The sequence below is a fragment of the Schistocerca serialis genome, chromosome 1 (genome assembly GCF_023864345.2).
Source record: "Schistocerca serialis cubense isolate TAMUIC-IGC-003099 chromosome 1, iqSchSeri2.2, whole genome shotgun sequence".
NCBI lineage: Eukaryota > Metazoa > Arthropoda > Insecta > Orthoptera > Acrididae > Schistocerca > Schistocerca serialis.
Window position 1 is genome coordinate 1,012,288,528 of NC_064638.1, and position 24,573 is coordinate 1,012,313,100.

The 24,573-nt window shown below is 43.1% G+C and overlaps 1 protein-coding gene across 1 annotated transcript in view; it reads left to right on the forward strand.

Annotated features, from left to right (window-relative positions):
• LOC126454983 (serine protease inhibitor dipetalogastin-like) overlaps positions 1-24,573 on the forward strand; it is a 289,557-nt gene that overhangs the window by 247,301 nt on the left and 17,683 nt on the right. Inside the window, exon 7 of the mRNA XM_050091141.1 lies at positions 8,709-8,894. Within this exon, the coding sequence (XP_049947098.1) occupies positions 8,709-8,894 (186 nt within the window). The remainder of the gene's footprint in view (positions 1-8,708; positions 8,895-24,573) is intronic.

A 24,573-nucleotide genomic window follows, 5' to 3' on the forward strand; every position in this document is an offset into this window, starting at 1 on the left:
TCTAATCGTCGAGATAAAGATCATTCATCAATTTTTGCATTGCATTTAAGAGGTATATTCGTTGGTGCGGCTTCATAATTATCGCATCCAGTGCCTCTCCTTTAAGGACTGACCTCGACTGTTGCCCATATTTACACGGAGTGCAATGGTGCAGTGGTTATCACATGAACTTCCATCCGGGAGGACGACAGTTCAAATCCTAGTACCATTGCGCACAGTTTTATATTACATCCGGCAGCGCTATTTTTAAGATTGTGTCGTTTGGATGCTCTGAAGGCAAGTAGTTTCCCGGGAGAGAAATAAGGAAACAGCGGATTTGAAAATTTGATCTCGTGAAAATGCTGTGCAGGGGCTCAAAGATATTTGAAACTTTCTGTAAGTTCACTCCAGCCGATATTAATTCTCTGTGTCCCTATTAATATTTACGTTCCCACAGGTAAACAAGAGAACAAACATCAGATATCAGTAATGAAGTTGTGAGTTGCCTCACAGCAAACAATGTACGACACGGCGAGCATCGTTAAAGTACACACAGCTTCAGAACATTACAGAAAGCCGTAAACAGTCTCCTGCAAACAAATCGATTGCCCGAGTATATTACTGTAACACAGACGGTAACTACATTAAACCAGTTGTTGTTGTACGTCAGTCCTCTTTGATAATCTGTAAAATACGCTAGCCATCCTTTGAAACAAATGCAATCATTGAAATTTTCTGCTAACCTCGACAAATAATATTCCTTTCAACAAATTCCTGCAGCAAATATTGGACTGTATTGTGGAGAAGATCAAGTGAGGATTGTTTGTTAATCAGCTAAATTGAAGTCATGGTCGTGCATCAGATGCGAAATAGAGAGTTCCTAAGAGTTGACTGTGTACTTAATGTCGTATTTGATTACTTACACTGAACTGCTTTTGGCAGACTGAGAAAAGACGTGGAGCAGAAAATTATCCGCGGGAAATTAAATGGAGACAATCCGAAATTCGGGTGAAATGATTTAGGCAGACTTAGCCTGAAATGGGTTCGACCAGAAGGCAGTTTTAACGCTTCTCGCTATCATAGCAGTCTAATATGAAAAAGAAACACTACTTGGAATACAAACGAAAGTGAAACTAACACATTATAGCTTTTAAAACTATTTTCCTTAAGAACTCTATTGTCGCAGAATGTATTGGAAACAACTCCTACAGTGTGAGTAGGCAGATATATATTACAGAAAAAAAGACAACATGATGAAAGAAAAGTAAAACTCAAAATAATTGTGGAATAAACTATTCGCGATTTAAAAGTAGCGTCATATTGAATAAAACACTGGAGCATTCGACTGTCGCCGTCAGGAATAAAAATCACTGACAGTCGGGGCTGGAACGGTTTTCTGATTATATGGATACGATTGCGGCATCTGGAACTGGAGACGGCCGAAGTGAGACATGCGCAGAAGAATAACTGCGCAGCTCACAGCACCACCAGTCTGCTGCAGGAGCAGAGACGTCACGTGGCGAGAGGGGCCGGCGCCAAGTTTGAAACTGCCGCTCCCGCCTCTTTAGAAGCGTCAGGCATCAATCTTTACTTTCGCTCAATATGTTAAGTCCTTACCCACGCCCTATTAGGTGTGTACTCCTGGTCTCTGTATCAGTTGTTGCTGTTGATTCTAATCTAAACTACCTCCTTTATAAAAGCATCTCAAGACGATGATGCGTGAGCCAAGGCTGTCGTGTTTCCATATTATATTGTATTTTACGCACTTTTTCAACAATGCTTATCTGTTTGCGTTCTCAAGTTTTCTTACTTCTCAGTGAAACGTTCAGAAAAATCCAAACTGTTTGACCTATACAGGGTGTTACAAAAAGGTATGGCCAAACTTTCAGGAAAGATTCCTCACACACAAAGAAAGAAAATATGTTATGTGGACATGTGTCCGGAAACGCTTACTTTCCACGTTAGAGCTCATTTTATTACTTCTCTTAAAATCACATTAATCATGGAATGGAAACACACAGCACCCGGCAGCGGTGGTCTAGCAGTTCTAGGCGCTCAGTCAGGAATCGCGCGACTGCTACGGTCGCAGGTTCGAATCCTGCCTCGGGCATGGATGTGTGTGATGTCCTTAGGTTAGTTAGGTTTAAGTAGTTCTAAGTTCTAGGGGACTGATGCCCACAGATGTTAGGTCCCATAGTGCTCAGAGCCATTTGAACCAAACACACAGCAACAGAACGTACCAGCGTGACTTCAAACACTTTGTTACAGGAAATGTTCAAAATGTCCTCCGTTAGCGAGGATACATGCACCCACCCTCCGTCGCATGGAATCCCTGATGCGCTGATGTAGACCTGGAGAATGGCGTATTGTATCACAGCCGTCCACAATACGAGCACGAAGAGTCTCTACATTTGGTACCGGGGTTGCGTAGACAAGAGCTTTAAAATGCCCCCATAAATGAAAGTGAAGAGGGCTGAGGTCAGGAGAGCGTGGAGGCCATGGAACTGGTCCGCCTCTACCAATCCATGGGTCACCGAATCTGTTGTTGAGAAGCGTACGAACACTTCGACTGAAATGTGCAGCAGCTCCATCGTACATGATCCAAATGTTGTGTCGTACTTGTAAAGGCACATGTTGTAGCAGCACAGGTGGAGTATCCCGTATGAAATCATGATAACGTGCTCCATTGAGCGTAGGTGGAAGAACATACTGACGAAACTAAAATGAGCTCTGACATGGAAATTAAGCGTTTCCGGACACATGTCCACATAACATATTTTCTTTATTTGTGTGTGAGGAATGTTTCCTGAAAGCTTGGCCGTACCTTTTTGTAACAGCCTGTATACACTCATGCTCATAAATTAAGGATAATGCTGATACATGGTGAAACAACGCTCCGGTGGGCGGTTTGTGGATTTAAATCAGCTCGGGGTATGACCATGCAGTGCATTTGACCTGCGGTTATCGCACGGTGGCGCTGGCAGCAGTCCACATACGCAGAGGTGTGTTGGTGCATGTCAGAGTACGGTGCTGCGAGTAAGTGTGCAGACGTTTTCAGAAGTGCTAATGGTGACTGTGTGTTGAAAATGGCTCAAAGAACACATATTGACGGTGTTATGAGGCTGGTCAAACAGCAGGTCGTAGCACGGGCCTTCCGTGTGCCACAAAGTGTGATCTCAAGATTATGGCAACGATTCCAACAGACAGGAAACGTCTCCAGGCGCTACAGTACGGGACGTCCACAGTGTACAACACCACAAGAAGACCGATACCTCACCATCATTGCCCACAGAGGGCCACGGAGTACTGCAGGTAGCTTTGCTCAGGACCTTACGGCAGCCACTGGAACAGTTGTCTCCAGACACACAGTCTACAGACGACTGGACAGACATGGTTTATTCGCCCGGAGACCTGCAAGGTGCATTCCACTGACCCCTGGTCCCAGGAGAGCCCACAAAGCCTGGTGTCAAGAACACAGTAAATGGTCATTGGAACAGTGGTCCCAGGTTATGTTCACGGACGAGTCCAGGTATAGTCTGAACAGTGATTCTCGCCGGGTTTCAATCTGGCGTGAACCAAGAACCAGATACCAACCCTTTAATGTCCTTGAAAGGTCGTGGTTTGATGGTGTGGGGTGGGATTATGATTGGTGCACGTACACCCCTGCATGTCTTTGACAGAGGAACTGTAACAGGTCAGGTGTATCGGGACTTCATTTTGCACCAGTATATCCGCATTATCAGAAGTGCGGTGGGTCCCACCTTCCTCGTGATGGATGATAACGCACGGCCCCACCGAGCTGCCATCGTGACAAGTACCTTGAAACAGAAGATATCAGGCGAATGGAGTGGCCTGGCTGTTCTCCAGACCTAAACCCCATCGAGCACGTCTGGGATGCTCTCGGCCGACGTATCGCTGCACGTCTCAAACACCTAGAACACTTCAGGAGCTCCGACAGGCACTGGGCAAGAATGCGAGGCTGTACCCCAGCAGCTGCTCGACCACCTGATCCAGAGTATGCCAACCCGTTGTGCGGCCTGTGTACGTGTACATAGTGATCATATCTCATATTGATATATTGATGTCGGGGTACATGCGCAGGAAACAGTGGTGTTTTGTAGCACATGTGTTTCGGGACGGTTTTCACAACTTATCACCAATACCGTGGACTTATCTGTGTCGTGTGTGTTCCCTATGTGCCTATGCTATTAGCGCCAGTTTTGTGGAGCGCCACGTTGTGAGGCGCCACATTCTGTAATTATCCTTAATTTATGAGCATGAGTGTAGATAGTGCTGCATTCGCTCTCGAAGAGCTATCTCGTCTTTAGTTTTTAACAGGGCGCACCACACATTTGGGGGGTGGGGGAGAGAGGGAAGGAACACTGGTCTTAGTCCTTGTCAATCCAGTACACGTCGTAACTTGCTGCTCGTTGCCCCACAGTACGGCAGAAACGCCGCGTCACACAGCGTGCTTTACTGGTGGCACCTGAAAGCGGTTGGGATGTCTCCATCGCTGTAACCATTCTCCGTGAGCACGTGTCTCAAATGCTGCAATTTAGACTGTAGGTGGTCGTCATTGAAATAATCTTTGCTCTTTGTACTAGTGTGTACAAGACCGCTTTCTTGCGCACGAGGTGGTGAAAGTTATTCGGGTTCAAGTACCGAGAAGTGTGCGCTGCTTTCCTCTACAATGAATGAACGAGCCAGCCTTCCACTCAACTAATTGGTTTACGCTTGTTACATAAGAACAAAGACTTGATTGTCTTGCTACCCGACAAAGTATAAGTCACAGTGGTTCTGAACACTACAATTGCTACCTTTATTAGAAGATGATACGTACCAGATACTCAGTCGTGATTCGACTTAGCCATTGGCAGAAAGACAAATGGTTCAAATGGCTCTGAGCACTATGGGACTCAACATCTTAGGTCATAAGTCCCCTAGAACTTAGAACTACTTAAACCTACCTAACCTAAGGACATCACACACACCCATGCCCGAGGCAGGATTCGAACCTGCAACCGTAGCAGTCCCGCGGTTCCGGACTGCAGCGCCAGAACCGCTAGGCCACCGCGGCCGGCTGGCAGAAAGACAGATAAGTTATAAAAAGACTCTAGCTTACCAGGCAAAGTAGTTATGACATTAATGCCTCGTGCCACCAGACCTCCAAGGGTTCATGGACTGAAGAAGATACGCAAGGAAAATGTCCCTCTTGCGCTCATTGTTAGTGCAAACAGTTCGCCCACCTACAGACTGACAGGGTTATTAGCACCCAAGCTGAGACGCTGTGAACATCATGTGAATTCGCACACATTTGTTGACATACTCAAGAAAATGACGACAGGCCGAAATAACGTAATGGTTAGTCGAGAAGTTATGTCGCTTTTTACGAGGGTGCCAGTGCAACACACGCTGGATTCTTCGGCCCAACATTTTCCGTGAGGGATCGTCAAGTTCTTCCGTCATGTCCAAACGGCTGCATACATCCTGTACAACGAATATTATGAGATGGCGAATGGCACACAATAGGATCACTACTGGTCTCTGGCAGTAGTGAATGTCTTCATGGAACACTTCGGGGAGCAGGCTCTGAACTCTGCAACGTTGAGTCCATCTTGCTTCCTCCGGCATGTTGATGACACCTTCCTGATATGGCATCATGGTGAAAATACACATTTCGTTGATGGTATGAACAGTGTCCATCCCAACATTAAACTTACTATACACATGGAGAAGGATGATAAGCTACCGTTCTTGGAGGGCAGGAGGCCGGCTTGGTCATTCAGTGTACGGGAAACAAACGCACGCAGATCGGCACTTGAATCCTAGTAGGTGTGACCACCAAGTATACAAGAAAGTGGGTACACAGACCAAAGATTATTTTCGATAACGACCAATTAGGGTCTGAACTGCAGCGATTGAAACGCGTGTTCGGGGAGAAAGTTTACAGCGAAGGAGAACGGCAGGAGCTGTCAGGTGCCACTGATGACGGACGCCTTGTGAATCGGCAGAAGACGACAGACCGGCTGCGTTCCTGCCACGCTGCGGGGCAACGAGCAGCAGCTTAGGACGTGTGCTGCAGAGACATGGACTGAGACCAATGTTTCGGTTCACCCCCAAAATACGAGATGTGATACGTCCTATTAAAGATGACATAGCTGTTCGAGTGAATGGTGTGTACGGTGTCGCTTGCGAATGAGTCAGTATCTATGTAAATCAAATAGCTTGAACATTACTGAGGACTATCGACATATTAACCAAAGGTAACGTGAGAATTCGGCCATAGCTCATCATTTCCTGACAAACGGATATAAAATACAATCTGAAAAAGACAAGAGTCTTGGCTCACGCGTCATCATTTTGTGAAGGGAGGCATCCGAAATTAGAAAAAAATCTGCAACATCTTAAGTAGAGTCCAGCGTACACCCTTAGTAGGGCATGGGGTCGAGCTCTGTATATCGAGCGAATGCAGAGACGAATACCTGACGTAGCTAGGGAGGCGGGAGCGACACTTTCAAACGTAGCGCCAACCCCTCGTACTCCCTGACGTCACTCCGTCCAGCAGCGGACTGGAGCTGCTGAGAGCTGCGCCGCAACCCACCTTCCGCGCATGCGTCTCTTTGGCCTTCTCTGACTGGTTCCAGATGCTGCAGTCGTGACTATATAAGCGGAAAGCTGCGTTCGTCTCGTCAGTCAGCGGTTTTTACTCCTGACAATGGCGGAGATATCGAAAGCTCGTGTTTTTTATTCGATATGAGGCAGCTTGTAAACTGAAAAGAGATTACAAGAGATGCTGCCACGACGACTCCATGGACGCAAATTAATTGTTACCTAACGAGTTTATCGCACAAGCCATCAACTGCGGCAGGAGGGGGTTACACGATATCCCATACCTTTGCAGCCCGCTGTTTCTGATACTGCATGCAGTCAATGTGCATTCGTAAGATTACCACGGGTGGTGCTGCGTTAGGTTCTTACAGTATTTATGGAGCTGAAGTCCGCAACGTCGTGTCGTATGTTTGGTATTTATGCTTAGTACAGATTTGTTTTATTGTATAATGGATATTAAGTACTGCTAACTATAGATGTACAAAAAGGTGTGAAACACGTAGTGGGCAGTGCTTGAGAATGGTTCGCAAAAATAAAATAGCTTACAGCTTGGGCGAGCCTTTCAAGACGTACCTTTCAGTTTCAGTAATTGTGCTGTCTGCAGCTTTTCACGGTTTGGGCACAATGCTGTAAATGCCGAGGTCGCAGGATGTTTACGCTGCCTCACAAAAAAGTGGAGCACGCATAAGGAAGAAGGAAATAGAATGATCCCTCACAGTTTGAATGAGTATGTAATGTTATTTCAGTGTTTGCAAAATGGAGTCAAACTTACAAAGAACTTGGCGATTTGAGCCCCACTTATTCACCCCATCTGCTCTGGATCTATGCATCGTTTCAGTTGGTTTCAGAAAACCGTTAAATCCTCTTCTGAGGCAAGTTGTCCCACATTTGTGATAAGTGGTCTTTGATATCCGGAATACTAGCACTGGGACGGAGTCGATGTCTGGGCTGGTTGATACCAGTTGCTTCAGATGAATCTGGGAATCTTACTGGCGGTGGGCGTATCTCAACATCACGCGGACAATTCACTGAGGCACGTTCCACGAGTGGACGAGCGTTGTCTTGCTGAAAAATGGAACCACTATACTGTCACGTAAGAAGTAACACATGAGGACGCAGGATTTCCTTGACGTATTGTTGCGCCATCAGACTGCCCTCAGTCACTACCATCCGTGATCCGTAGTCATGCCCTATGGCTCCCTACACCATGAACAAGAAAACTGTGCTTATCCAAAACACTGAGGAATGGGACCTCTCCCAACCTCGTCGTCATACATCCCATCAACGGTCATCTGAGGTCGTGCAGAACCGCGATTCGTCGTTGAACACAATGCGACGCCGTTCAACATCAATCCACGTTTCCCGGTCACGGTATCACTCCAAAAGCAGCCGTTTGTTTTGTGATGTGAATGGCAGCGTACACATTAGAAGGTCATTTCCTAGTGTGGCTGCTATTAGTCTCGAGCCAATTGTGCAGCGTGGCACGTAATGTTGCAAGGAGTCCATTATTTGCTGTCGGTAGGCAGGTGCAGACTTGAAGAGTTCAGTATGTTTTCAGTGCGTTCTTCCGTTGTGGTGGTCAGACATGGTCGACCAGAACGTTGATGACGAGTACGCAGTTCAACATCGAGCTACTGTTGTACCCGAATGCCTCAAAAAATTTGGATATTGCACGATTCGAGCAGCTGGCCAAATGGAGATACACAATGAGTCTCCATTCAAACTCTGTCAGATGGTTAAAACGCTATTTTACACGAGTATGCAGCATACTGGTGTCACTCACAGTGTTAACTCAGCAAGTGATGCTGTTCACTCCCCTTATATAGCCTGTCAGATACGGTAACAACGTTAAGCACGAACCACGCCCATTGCGGTGGCTCTTCTAACTCTCACAGTAAATTGCAAGTCTAGTAAATTTACTTATCCACAGATGGTGTGTACGTCAAAGACGTTACATTGACATACGGCCATCTCGTAAAGAATTTTCAGTTTTTTCGTCAGGCAGTGTAAATCGGAAGCAGTCTATGTAGGGGGCTGAGACAGCATTTTGTTGTTATCTAATATCATATAAAATACCACTTGGTCGTATGGATAATCAGAGGTGTGCTTTGTGTCTGCAGTTGTGGAAATGCTTCACGAGGGATCGTGTGACCGGCCCGTGGAGCGAGGCGAGGACCCGTGCGAGGCGGCGGACCGCCTGCCCGCGGTCATCGACCGGCCGCTCTTCTGCGCCTCCGACGGGCGCACCTACTACAACGCCAAGGCGTACTCCTGCGCCGTACACCTGCGGGGCACCTGGTTCCCCTGTGAGTTGATTCCTTCCAGCTTCTCAGTGTGAGGAGACCTGCCCCCGGTACCTGTACTGCTCGGCTGATAAATGTCTGCCAGTAGTTGGTGTGCCAGCGGGGTTTACAGATTTTGTTCCTGATTTATTTTAACGCTATATTTACTGCCGCCACTTAGGAGTTCTGGTAGATTTTGTGTGGAATTATGCAACTACACCGCCAGTTAGAGCAGTAAGATCGGAAGGGTCCCTTCCATACAGTCTGTGTTTTCTGCACTGGACGTCAGCACAGCCTGCACGACATTCCACAGCCTATACATCAGCATGGAATGTGAACAGCTGTACGGAAAATGGCTTCTTGGAGTGTTAAACCACACTGCGGGGTTATGTAAATAAGAGAAGTTTTGTATGTGAACTGAGGTGAGCTGCACAATGTAAATAATACGTTTTGTCTACAGTGGTTTCAGTCTCTATTAAGACGAAATGTACATAAATGTGTACAAAGCATATTTTCAGAAAGAGAGCATAAATTTGTATAACTGATGCTTATAAATTCATTTAAAAAAACCTAAGAGCATATGCGCATTAAGAAAATTTCAATCTGCAGAAAAAAAATCGAGTCTGAAAGGGTTAACATGTACTCGCTGGAGTGTCTCTGTTTCTACTACCGGACCTCCATTTTCTTGACCAAAACACCAGTAACATTTAACATCTATAGGGCATATAGAGAGAGAGACATAGAGATAGAGGGAAAGAAAACAATATCGGCAACATTTAATATATCGTGTGTGGCGACATAATTTTCAAGCGGGAACCACTAGTCTCTAATGCATAGTTTAGGCGGTGGGACGTCGAAATTTGAGATTGTGGCATCATACATTCCTTCGTCTGTAATTAGTATCACACTGAAGCGCCAAAGAAAATGGTGTAGACATCGTATTCAAATACAGAGACATGTAAACCGCGCGGGATAGAGGCGCGGTCTGAGGGGCCTTGCCACTGTTCGCGCGGCTCCCCCCGTCGGAGGTTTGAGTCCTCCCTCGGGTATGGGTATGTCTGTTGTCCTTCGTGTAAGTTAGTTTAAGTTAGAGTCAGTAGTGTATAAGCCTAGAGACCGATGACCACAGCAGTTTGGTCCCATAGGAACTTACCACCACAAAAAAGATATTGAAACAGGAAGAACACGTCGCTGCGGTCGGAAACGCCTATATAAGACAACAATCGATATGGTCACGAGTCCAGAAGAGACGTGCACGCGGTGTCAGGCTGTTAGCAAAGGCACGTCTGCTGCCATGGCCCATTAACGCGAAATTTCGCACACTATCCTAACGGATGGATTCGTCGTACGTCCCACATTGATTTCTGCTGTTATTTCACGCAGTGTTGCTTATCTATTAGCAAGGACAACTCTATAGGACGCCTCTGCTCTCGATCGGTTAGTGAATTGTCCATGCATCGTCCATGGTGAGATGTAATGCCTGACATTTCGTATTCTTGGCGTACTCTTGATACTGTGGATCTCGGAATATTGGATTCCCTACTATTTCCGAAACTAAAGGTCTCAGGTGTCTAGCTTCAACTATCATTTCGCGTTGAAAGTCCGTTAGTTACCGTCGTGCGGCTATAATCACGTCATATGGATCACACGAGTACAAATGACAGCCTCTATTGCTGTCGCTGTCCTCCATTGGCGAGTTTTCGTTGCTCGGCATGTTGAGCAGTTCAGCATAATCACATTTCAAACCTTTCCACGTGGATCACTTGAGCATAAATGACAGCTTCGCCAATGCACTGCCCTTTTATACGTTGCGTACCCGATGCCACTGGCATCTTGTTGTGTTTTTTTTTTTTTTTTTAAAGATATTTATATTTTGATAAAAATATTATTCTCTTGTGAAGAATCAGAAATCTGTTGTGAGTTTTGCACCACTTCTTGGCTGGAAGAACAAAGACTTTTCAAAAAACTTAAGTACTGTAAGTGATAGTTTATATTTCACCTGAAATCGTTTGCAGAAGGCGTAGCGTTCTCAAGATCAAGAACAGAGTTTGCATTGACACTTAATTGATTTGTGTCGTTATCATGTTCGATCATGACCGGATTTGAGACATAGCAACTACGGACAGAGAAGCCTAAGGGGCCAGACAAGAGCTGGAAATTAAAAGAAGTTGGATTTATATCACAAACAAGGTAAATAGCAGTGCGCCTTCTGCCTTAACTTTGACGTTTGCCGACATGCAGTCGGTCCCTGGTAGCTGTATGAAAACTATAAAAACACCGTTATTTCTGTTGCTATTAATTGGAGATTGATAGCACAGAAATACTCTAAGTAATAAGCAGGAACTACTGCATTTGAGAGCACAATAACTTACTTAATTACCTTTGTCAGTATTGCTAACAACAGGCTCCGTTAAATTTCAATTTTCTATCTTTCTGGCTGTTTCCTTAAGTAGAGTCGTTTAACATCTTTGATATTTCATCTTAGATGCACACATAAATTCTTACATAGCACTGAACTATAGTAATATTTTATAATAACTATTCAGTGATTGCGGACCACGCCATATACGCGTCCGCCGTCTTTGAAGAATATCACGACTCTGGTAAAAGAAGAGGATTACAATTCTTCAGCTGTCAAAAAATAAGAAACACAAAATATATCTATCGATACAATTTATGAACAATTCGTATTCCGCGCCGTGGAGCGTAAAGTATTCTTTGTAATATCAGGTGGTCGCTGCTCAGCGACGATCTAAGAAATTTTTACACAAATTTTATGGCTTTTATGAGCCTGCATGGTTAGATTATCGAATGTAAGTTTATTTAAGCTATCCATACAGATACTAATATTACAATCTGAATGTATGCATATTGCTACCCAATGACTTTTATCACCTCAGTGTCGTCTACATTCCAAGTAATTCCTGACTGGTTTGTAATTTATCCAGAAGTGGCTCTAAGTTTACATCCCAGAATTCGGGACTGCAAAGAGAGCCTTTAGGGCATCCTTCTGAACACAGTTGGTAACTGTTAATGTGAGACTGGACAGCGTCACGTATCCGTCTGTTCGTTAATCTAATGAACAATGTATAATTACAATCGGCGCTTGGCAATATTCTCAACTTCGACACATAAATTTTATCTGTGATCGGTAACACTCTGTCGATTGTGTCACCTGTGACGCGTGTGCATTTTTATCCACAATATAGCACTGAATCAAGTGGTTGTGGATGGTGTATAAACAGTTACCTTTTGAAATCGGAACTCAGTCGCCGACTAATGCTGAGCATGGCGGTGAGATCCATAACCGGAATAACGCGAGAGGAATTGCTAATGTGCCGGATGCACGCCTGAAAATGATGATATCATTTCTCCGAGAGGAAAACTTCAAGAATGACAAGGCTGCCTTTATTATGCACGAGAATGTGCAGAACAGTCGGCGATCGAGTTTTCAGAATTTGCCATCTGTTTCATCATATGCCTCTTTATGATCTGAAATTAGTTGTGTATACTGTTAGTGGAGCACGAATTGTTGGACTTATTATTTTCCACAAAACCATAACTTCTGGTAGCTGATTCAATGCCTGTTTATTTGTTTACCTATTTTTTTTATTATTTTATCTATTGCTGCACATCTGACGCCACAGTCTTGTGGCTCTAAACCGGGTCGATACATTCTATGCATTTTAGTTTGCCATTAAATATACACTCCTGGAAATGGAAAAAAGAACACATTGACACCGGTGTGTCAGACCCACCATACTTGCTCCTGACACTGCGAGAGGGCTGTACAAGCAATGATCACACGCACGGCACAGCGGACACACCAGGAACCGCGGTGTTGGCCGTCGAATGGCGCTAGCTGCGCAGCATTTGTGCACCGCCGCCGTCAGTGTCAGCCAGTTTGCCGTGGCATACGGAGCTCCATCGCAGTCTTTAACACTGGTAGCATGCCGCGACAGCGTGGACGTGAACCGTATGTGCAGTTGACGGACTTTGAGCGAGGCCGTATAGTGGGCATGCGGGAGGCCGGGTGGACGTACCGCCGAATTGCTCAACACGTGGGGCGTGAGGTCTCCACAGTACATCGATGTTGTCGCCAGTGGTCGGCGGAAGGTGCACGTGCCCGTCGACCTGGGACCGGACCGCAGCGACGCACGGATGCACGCCAAGACCGTAGGATCCTACGCAGTGCCGTAGGGGACCGCACCGCCACTTCCCAGCAAATTAGGGACACTGTTGCTCCTGGGGTATCGGCGAGGACCATTCGCAACCGTCTCCATGAAGCTGGGCTACGGTCCCGCACACCGTTAGGCCGTCTTCCGCTCACGCCCCAACATCGTGCAGCCCGCCTCCAGTGGTGTCGCGACAGGCGTGAATGGAGGGACGAATGGAGACGTGTCGTCTTCAGCGATGAGAGTCGCTTCTGCCTTGGTGCCAATGATGGTCGTATGCGTGTTTGGCGCCGTGCAGGTGAGCGCCACAATCAGGACTGCATACGACCGAGGCACACAGGGCCAACACCCGGCATCATGGTGTGGGGAGCGATCTCCTACACTGGCCGTACACCACTGGTGATCGTCGAGGGGACACTGAATAGTGCACGGTACATCCAAACCGTCATCGAACCCATCGTTCTACCATTCCTAGACCGGCAAGGGAACTTGCTGTTCTAACAGGACAATGCACGTCCGCATGTATCCCGTGCCACCCAACGTGCTCTAGAAGGTGTAAGTCAACTACCCTGGCCAGCAAGATCTCCGGATCTGTCCCCCATTGAGCATGTTTGGGACTGGATGAAGCGTCGTCTCACGCGGTCTGCACGTCCAGCACGAACGCTGGTCCAACTGAGGCGCCAGGTGGAAATGGCATGGCAAGCCGTTCCACAGGACTACATCCAGCATCTCTACGATCGTCTCCATGGGAGAATAGCAGCCTGCATTGCTGCGAAAGGTGGATATACACTGTACTAGTGCCGACATTGTGCATGCTCTGCTGCCTGTGTCTATGTGCCTGTGGTTCTGTCAGTGTGATCATGTGATGTATCTGACCCCAGGAATGTGTCAATAAAGTTTCCCCTTCCTGGGACAATGAATTCACGGTGTTCTTATTTCAATTTCCAGGAGTGTATAACATTGTGAACTAAAGCTATATTGACAGAAAAAACAGAAAAGCAAAGAAGCAAGAAGAGTGGAACGAAATTAAAAGTAAGACTCACAATCACGTACCCTCTCCTCCTGAACTGTTACAATGGTAATCAGGAATCTTGGAACTGCTCACGACTACTGACTATGCAATTTGTTACATCAAAGTTCACCCCTATATTTGACTACTGGCAAATGATACTGCGTGGCTTGGCAGCGCTCGATCTTTCGCACTACTATTAGTGTTAGTGTGACTAAGTGTTTTTACACAATTTAAAGAACTCTGCACTCTAAATAAAAACGTTTCATCATTAATTTGGGTTCCTATGACTAATTGCTTTGATGCAATGTTAAAAATATTGCGCTATAAATAAACATGTTACATCATTAATCAGCCTCCTCATTAGCATCCTATTGCATGTCATCAGCATCTCTCTCAAATTACAAAGTTCAATGAGCTTTCCGTCTAAATGTTTCATTGCTGAACTCGTTCTCGAGGTTGTTCTGGTGCAGTTCTTCTTCTTGAACGCATACGTTCCATACCTTGTTGATTGACCCATTTGGCAATCAGGAATATTAGCCCATACTTCGACATCAATATCTTAATATTCCGTAATGTAGAACTCATACTGTAGTGCTGTTCATATTGCACACACACCAAAAAAAGTTTTGCATCACCCGTGCGGCGCGGCACGTTACTTTTCACCGCCCTGCCAATGTCTAGCAATGTTCATTTGTCTAGCTAAAAGCTGTAGTAGAAAACACTAGACCACTACTGCTATTGCAGGTCGCAACATACATAGAATTTTCCGGTAAACGGGATGTGGCTAGTACTGGAATAAAAGTTTTAACTTGGCAATGTAAATTTTCAGGTGTATTTTTACGATAAAGATCACAGTTAATACTGCCAAGTCCGCACTAAGTGTCTACACAAGGTAAGGTTCCCACTCACACCACAATCACACACGTAGCCACTTTATGATATTTACACAGATCGTTTAGTTATGAAAATGCTCGCTCAAACGTTGTGCACTCAGCTCTACACGTAATACCTGTTCCAGTCTTAGATCGCACAACACGCCACGCGGTTTTAACTAACAGTCAAAAGCAATAATTTTGATATTCCATCCGAAATTCCACACAACATCCACTATACCGTTCATTTAAATACACTTTGTACTACTTCGCGAACTCGTGATTAGCATTTTTCCGCGATTTTACAGTACTTTCGTCGGAGCTGCTTTCAGTGAGATGTTACTAGTTCGAACCCTCAGCCCCGACTTACTTAGATCACACCAAAGGCTTTGTTCCCAGCATTGATTGGCGTGAGCCTGCATTTTTCTGATTGGCTGATATCACAAACAGCAAATCAGGTTGCAGTATTATCTCCGCGCTAACCAGCGCTTTACTTCCATGACCAATCATCGTGAAACATTTCTTTCTATGGCAATTGCTAAATAAATAAATTGAGAAAAGTATCAAATATAAAATCACTCCTTCTGAAATTACCGATTAATTTGTGTTCTACTCACGATTTATTAGTACCATAACCTTACTACACATTTAATTATAGTAAATCCCCTGTATAGTTTAACTGGTCTTCGTGAATAAAGAAAACGATTTTCGTTTACTTCTGTTCTTCTTCACTCATGCAACACTCACACTGCTAATTACTACACATATAAAACAATTATAATTTGTTTTGACTACGACTGCTAGCACTGTCCGTCAACTGGTGACCTCTGCCGCCTACTAGTACAACTACGTGCAGCTCTGTAACTCAGGTCCATGTCAGCTGGTGACATCTGTCGATGACTCATGCCTATAACGATATCGTCCTAACAAGTGACAGGAGCGATGCAAAGGCGCTACGCCTCACACCCCCTGTAATTATTAAAATTGTTGAAAACAACTTTTTATAATTTCACTACATCGCGACTGTCTCCTTACTCTCAAAACAAATGTGGAATTTGAAAACTACTAATCTAAGTTACAGAATTCTTACTTCGGACTTGGCATACTAGCCTAACTAAGTCTAATATTTTACAAAACTTTTTTTTAGGAATTTTTTACGAAACTTTACAACTGAACTAATTAATTTTTTCCTTCAAAACCAAACTTTCCACAAATTATGAATTTACATAAAATGGTTCTTGTCCATTACAATTAACTTTTCGCCTTTTACTTCCTCTGATTTACATGAACTGAATATTTCATTGAATCTCCAACCGCACTTTGATTGGTGTCCTGGTGTAATTTTGAAATCACTCCTACCTTACACGTTGCACTGCATAAGTGTCTTCTACCTCACGATTTTTCTCTTAGCATGTCACAACCCCTTTGTTGGTTGGCGTCCATAACATTGCACATTGGTCCACTCTCAGGCCAGTCCTTATTGTACAGTGGTTTTTACCTACAAAACATAGTTTCGTCTAGGACTACTAATATACCTAACTGTCTCAACACATAGTATAAAATTGTTCTTCCTATGCTATACTCTTTAATTAATTATATTTTAATTATCCAAAGCAAATTAACAGAACATTTAACTCTTAAACTGCAAGAAAATTTGCATTTTCTATTAAAGTGTTTAACTACTTTAGCAAAATTATGCGTTGCTATTGAAGGCATACACTGAAATCACTTAATTAGGTTAAATTCTGATTATTCGCTATCCACTAAATCTTTTCTCAAAACTTGACAACTACGGCAGTCTTTATGACAGCTTTTACCAGTTTCCATAAATACGCTTAACTTTATGAATTCTTCTTTAAAAATTTTTGAAGAAGTCTTTTACAATAGCAAATAATAGACCAAATTCAAAACTTGAGCATGACTTCAAAATCATATAAGATATTAAATTCAAATTCATATAACTAGTTACAAAATCCATTATATACGCCCATTCACTCTTACCTTTCACACCTGGTAGCATTAGTATTAGTAATATTTTGGTTGTCATCTCTATCGGTTTATTTTATTAGTCACCTCCGGTAAATTTCATGTCATTTTTGGGATAGATTCATTTTCCATTATGACCATGCATCTTCATGCAAATCATCTTACTCGCTATCCATTAGTAATCAAATGCTAACCAACACTTTTTTTTTCCAAACATCAACTTTTGTAACTACACTCCAGAATTCCTTTACCATTTTCCAACAGGATAACAATCCCTTCTACAACAAGTTATGCCCTTAGTCCTCATTAATCTGAGCCCTTTTATTATATACTATAATTAGTCATCTCTGTTTCTTCTCTCACTACTACTTCAAAACGTATACCTTCCTATACAACATGACAACACCTCACCATAACGCATCATTTTATTTTTCAAATTATATCCGCCTGTCTCATTACTCTAACTTTCTCAACTCTATTTTATTCTCTACTAAGAGCATTTCATCAGGATCTACCTCCACTTCTTCACCATATTCGTTATACCCTTCCAGATCTGTTCTCATCCTACAATATCTAATCGAAATCTGCTCACCTTCCCTCTTTGTAAGCTTTCTTTTCTTACAAGGGAACCTCCCCATGGCACCCCCCTCAGATTTAATTATAAGTTGGCACAGTGGAAAGGCCTTGATAAACTGAACACAGATCAATTGAGAAAACAGGAAGAAGATGTGTGGAATTGTGAAAAAATAAGCCAAATATACAAACTTAGTGGTCCATGGTCACATAAGCAACATATTGGAGAGAGTGAGTGTAGGAGCGCCGTGGTCCCATGGTAGCGTGAGCAGCTGCTGAACGAGAGGTCCTTGGTTCTAGTCTTTCCTTCACTGAAAATTTTACATTCTTTATTTTTGCATAGTTATTATCTGTCCGTTCATTCATTGACATCTCTGTTCACTGTAATAAGTTTAGTGTCTGTGTTTTGCGACCGCATCGCAAAACCGTGCTATTAGTAGATGAAATGACGTGTCTCTCCAATGGGAACAGAAAACATTTGATCGCAATGTCATAGGTCAACCGATTCCTCCACAGGAAAACACATCTGATATATTCTATGCGACACTGGTGACGGCATGTGCGTCACATGACAGGAATATGTTGTCGACCCACCTAACTTGTACACTTGGCGAAAGGGTAAAAAGATTCTTCTACCTTGCCCGATTTACGTTTTCTTGTGGATGTGATAATCACTCCCAAAAAAGTGATGAAAACATAAGAGTTTGTCGCATAAACTGAAAATAAAAAATTAAACTTTTCATTCGATGGAAGATTTGAACTAAGGACCTTTCGTTCCGCAGCTGCTCACGTTACCACGAGACCACGGCGCTCCGGCGTGTGCACCGTCCTTAATGTTGCCTATGTTCCCTTGAACTGCTCAGTTTGTATATTTTGCTTATTTTTTCACAGTTCCACACAACTCCTTCCTGTTTTCTCAATTGATCTGTGTTCAGTTTTTCAAGGCCTATCCACTGTGCCAACTTATATCTAAATCTGAGGAGGGTGCGATGGGGAGGTTCCCTTGTTAGAGAAAGGCACTACAATGTTTTTCCCTCTCACTTCCAGGCTTATACTCATTTTCAACGTCCAGCCTCCCCTTGAACTTAATTAAGAAATCAATTCCCACTGTTGTTGTTGTGGTCTTCAGTCCTGAGACTGGTTTGATGCAGCTCTCCATGCTACTCTATCCTGTGCAAGCTTCTTCATCTCCCAGTACCTACTGCAACCTACATCCTTCTGAATCTGCTTAGTGTATTCATCTCTTGGTCTCCCTCTACGATTTTTACCCTCCACGGTGCCCTCCAATGCTAAATTTGTGATCCCTCGATGCCTCAAAACATGTCCTACCAACCGATCCCTTCTTCTAGTCAAGTTGTGCCACAAACTCCTCTTCTCCCCAATCTTACTCAATACCTCCTCATTAGTTATGTGATCTACCCATCTAATCTTCAGCATTCTTCTGTAGCACCACATTTCGAAAGCTTCTATTCTCTTCCTGTCCAAACTATTTATTGTCCATGTTTCACTTCCATACATGGTTACACTCCATACAAATACTTTCAGAAACGACTTCCTGACACTGAAATCTATACTCGATGTTAACAAGTTTCTCTTCTTGAGAAACGCTTTCCTTGCCATTGCCAGTCTACATTTTATATCCTCTCTGCTTCGACCATCATCGGTTATTTTACTCCCTAAATAGCAAAACTCCTTTACTACTTTAAGTGTCTCATTTCCTAATCTAATTCCCTCAGCATCACCCGACTTAATTTGACTACATTCCATTATCCTCGTTTTGCTTTTGTTGATGTTCATCTTATATCCTCCTTTCAAGACACTGTCCATTCCGTTCAACTGCTCTTCCAAGTCCTTTGCTGTCTCTGACAGAATTACAATGTCATCGGCGAACCTCAATGTTTTTACTTCTTCTCCATGAATTTTAATACCTACTCCGAATTTTTCTTTTGTTTCCTTTACTGCTTGCTCAATATACAGATTGAATAACATCGGGGAAAGGCTACAGCCCTGTCTCACTCCTTTCCCAACCACTGCTTCCTTTTCATGCCCCTCGACTCTTATAACTGCCATCTTGTTTCTGTACAAATTGTAAATAGCCTTTCGCTCCCTGTGTTTTACCCCTGCCACCTTCAGAATTTGAAAGAGAGTATTCCAGTTAACATTGTCAAAAGCTTTCTCTTAGTCTACAAATGCTAGAAACGTAGGTTTGCCTTTTCTTAATCTTTCTTCTAAGATAAGTCGTAAGGTCAGTATTGCCTCACGTATTCCAACATTTCTACAGAATCCAAACTGATCTTCCCCGAGGTCGGCTTCTACCAGTTTTTCTATTCGTCTGTAAAGAATTCGCATTAGTATTTTGTAGCTGTGACTTATTAAACTGATAGTTCGGTAATTTTCACATCTGTCAACACCTGCTTTCTTTGGGATTGGAATTATTATATTCTTCTTGAAGTCTGAGGTTATTTCGCCTGTCTCATACATCGTGCTCACCAGATGGTAGAGTTTTGTCATGACTGGCTCTCTCGAGGCCATCAGTAGTTCTAATGGAATGTTGTCTACTCCCGGGGCCTTGTTTCGACTCAGGTCTTTCAGTGCTCTGTCAAACTCTTCACGCAGTATCTTATCTCCCATTTCGTCTTCATCTACATCCTCTTCCATTTCCATAATATTGTCCTCAAGTACATCGCCATTGTATAAACCCTCTATATACTTCCCACTAACATATCAATACTTAAGCCCTCAATAACTAGAAAGTTATGATACAACTGGTTACCATTTATACTGATAGGCAACATCACTTCATACTTTACATGCTTCTTCACTTTTCCTGTGGCTACAATTATCTGGATCCCCATGACAGGCATAATTACTAGCTCTCTTTTATTAGGCAAAGCATCTAACCATTGCTGACTAACAGCACAGAAATCACTGCCACTATCAGCTAGGCACTGTACTTCTTCCCCTTGCACTAACAGATTGATTACTGGTCGAACTTTCTTTTCTTCCTTAACAGTGACTTCATCCTTCTGAAGCAAGTCGAGTACAATTTTACGTCTTTCGAAACCTTCTTTGTGCCCAGAGATTATACAAATATCTACAGGATTGCTTTCACTACTCTCCCTTCCTACATTCTTTATCCTATCCACTATGGATAGATTAAAACACTTTTGCAAATCTGCAGCTCCCTTTTCTACAGTAATTAGTTTCTACACTAATTCTTCTACCTCATCTTCTCCTTCTACATTATTTTTACTCGGGTGACCCCCATTCTGGTCATCACCGACATGAAATGCTTCCATAGCTTCCTCTAAGTCTCTATTTACTGACATCAATAATTCTTCTACCCACTTCTCATCTAGCTCCTGCAATCCCTGTATATTCGTATCTCCTCCTTCTCACTGGCAAGATTCCTCATTCGCTCTACTGTACACTTCTCCCTCACTGCTAGATTTTACATCACTTTCAACATCTTTTCCCACCAAACAACCTGAAGCACAGTGCTCCTTTTGCCTGCTCCCATCTACATAGCCACCTTGTAGCATGCCTATTCTATCATCCTTCGCTTTACTGCTTTCGATTGTATCACTATTGTCAATAATTTGGACTTCAGTTACTCTATTCTTAAGTTATACAAAAGGTATGGCCAGCGGATTCAAATTACTGCTACATATTCTGCAAATGCCAGCCCCTTCACAGACGGGATCTAGTTTCCCGTGCCCTGTGATTCTGCTTCATTTCTGCCTCGCACCCCCACCTGATCTCTCTCCTGAAAATCATTGTCATCATAAATTAGCGATCGCGATCTGTAAGCGTGCCCCTAATCATTATCAATTGTCCTTGGAATTGGAGCATAGCGCCAACCCCTTCCTCTCCTATTATGTGAAACACCCATTCTGTTTACATTAACATTCTGACCTCTCTCAACTGTATTCTGAGGCCTAAAACTACGATTTGTCTGCTCTTCTTCCTGCAAGAGCTTCTCCACCCTTTCCAAATAGCTAATAAACTTATCAACATTGTCCCTAGGAGCAGTAACTATTTTATTTCTCCAGCTTAGAGGAAACTTTCCATCTAACCCCATAATTATTTGCTCAGGCTCTAATTTGTTCGTCAAATACGAAAAATTAGTCACCTGTCTTAAAGCAAATCTTTTTATATTCTCTTTCCGGGGATTGAACTTTTCCCCAGCCCAGAAAGAGTTTTGCAATTCTATTTGCTTTTGCTTGCCGCAATATTCTTTGAAAAACGCGTCTTGAAACTGCTCTAACGTCTCATATTGTTCCATTGCAGTCGTTCCCATATTCTAGCCTCACCCAATAACTTCCATCTTACGAAACCAATCTTCTGTCAGTCACTCCACAAACTAGGCAAAACATTTTCAAAATCGTTCCAGAACTCTTTCGGATGAACATTTCCAGCTGGATCAAAACGAAGAAACTGTCTGTTTGAAATATAAGACACTTCAGCAATTTCCGTCACCATACTACAGTTCACACCGTTAGCACCAAATCTAATATTATGTTCCACTTTGTTTACTCTACTGTCATGCTCATTTAATATAAGGGTTATTTGTTCAGTTTTGTTAGTAATTTGTCCTACACCGCTCACAACCGCATTAACTCGTTCAGACACAACTTTAACGCTGTCCAAAAATTTTCATTCACAGAATCAATTTTTTATATTTAAATTTCCACGTGCAGTTTGACACATAGATTCTACTGACGTCAGATTTGACTTGACTTGACCTACTTCTTTTCTTATTCTGTTTGCTTCCAATAGCAACCTTGCTAAACAGCTCTGTTAATTCACTTTTTACATTTTCTGAAGAATTTTTGCACCTACTTTCTGCATCAGAAATTCTCTTATTTACATGAGTATCAAACACCTGCAAATCCGTCCTCCACATCTTCTTCAGCTCAACAGCCTGTTCTATTTTCTCATTAATTTCAGTCTTAAACTGTTTCAGATCATTAGCTAGCTTGATAATACTACCAGACTGTTGTTCAACATTTTGATCTAACTTCCCAACATTTTGTTTTACCTCAGTTAAATTCTGATTAAAATTTTGTTTTACCTCAGTTAAATTCTGATTAATATTACTGAAATTTTGATTCATATTCGTCATTAAAGCTGCAAACATATCTTGTAAATTTACTGGTTTGTTTTCCTGTTGTACAATTTTTTGTTCAGCTAATTGTACAGGCACAATACCAAATTTGGTATCTGTTCTGTCAGCCTCCTCACTCACATTAACACTACTGACATCAAACAAAATATTAATACTGAAATCACTCAACTGACTATCGTCAAGATTTAAACTGTCACCAATACCAGAATCGGTCGGAACATTATGTTCCACTTCCATCCTTACAACTGGAGATATCTGAGGCACATCGTTACTTAATACCTCCATATTATCGGTATCCCCTACTTGCTTTTGTTCAGGAGTACTTGCCTGACTAGCACTCACATCAAACTGACTTACATCGCCCTCTCTCACAACCACAGAGTTATCATTCCCATCCATACTAGCAAGTCTGTTTACACATGCAAATAATACACTATATAAACTTAGCTTATATTTCTTCGTCCGACGTCGTCGCAGCGTGTTGAAAACAGCAATCTGTCTTTCTTTCCGTGGCGTACCAGATTCAGGGCCCCCACGCGTTGCCACTACGATGGAAGCTGCTGCACCTTGCTGTCCGCTTACTGTGCCATCTGTTGCTCAGCGGACCAATTCTACACTGCGCCTTCAGTCCCGTAACATCCAGTTCGCTATAAAATCTCCGTTCCACAGGTTCTCTCCTCGTTGCATCTCAAAACGTATGTTCGTCTTCACAGTAATATCTCACTCGCACCTACAGTCACTGTTGTAAAGTTGCTTATTGACTGTTCCTCTCGATCACGAATTCGGTTCCTACAGCTTTATACGAGGGCTATCCACAAAGTACATAACGTTTAGGAATTAAAAATAAATAAAGTATTTGAAAATTTTTTTATTATATACAGATGAAAGCCACACTTAAATACTACTTTTCTACATAGTTGCCATTTAAATTAAGGCACTTATCGTAGCGATGGACGGGCTTGGAAATTCCTTCGTCGTAAAATTCGGCCGCCTGCGCCTTCAACCACGTGGTTACCTCTTCTTGAAGCTTTGCGTCGTCATCAAAACGCTGCATAGCCAACCACTTCTTCATTGCTGGGAATAAGTGGAAGTCGCTCGGTGCCAGGTCGGGACTGTACGGCGGATGAGGAAACTCCCACTTAAAAGATTCGAGAATTTCACGAGTGGCATTTGCAGTGTGGGCCCGGGCGTTGTCGTGAATCAGCAAGATCTTTGAGCCCAACTTTCCCCGGCGCTTGTTTTGTATTGCTCTTCTCAGGTTGTGCAGAGTTTGGCAATACCTTTGAGAGTTTATTGTAGTGCCTCTTTCCAGGAAATCCACAAAAATCACACCTTTTCTGTCCCAAAAGAGGTAACCACGTGGTTGAAGGCGCAGGCGGCCGAATTTTACGACGAAGGAATTTCCAAGCTCGTCCATCGCTACGATGAGTGCCTTAATTTAAATGGCAACTATGTAGAAAAGTAGTATTTAAGTGTGGCTTTCATCTGTATATAATAAAAAAATTCAAATACTTTATTTATTTTTAATTCCAAAACGTAATGTACTTTGTGGATAGCCCTCGTAGTTTCCCGGCACCGATGCACCACGTGCGGCGCGGCATGTAACTTTTCACAGCCCTGCCAATGTCTAGCAATGTTCATTTGTCTAGCTTAAAACTGTAGTAGATAATACGAGACCACTACCGTCTATTGCAGGTCGCAACATACAATAGAATTGTCCGGTAAACGGGAAGTGGTTAGTACTGACATAAAAGTTTTCAGTTGGCAACGTAAATTTTCAGGTGTATTTTTACGATAAAGATCACAGTTAATACCTGCGAGTCCGTACTAAGTGTCTACACAATGTAAAGTTCCCACTCACACCATAATCACACACTTAGCCAGGTCATGATATTTACACCCGTTACCGAAGTTAATAGAGTTCACTAGATCGTTTGGTTATGAAAATGCTCGCTCA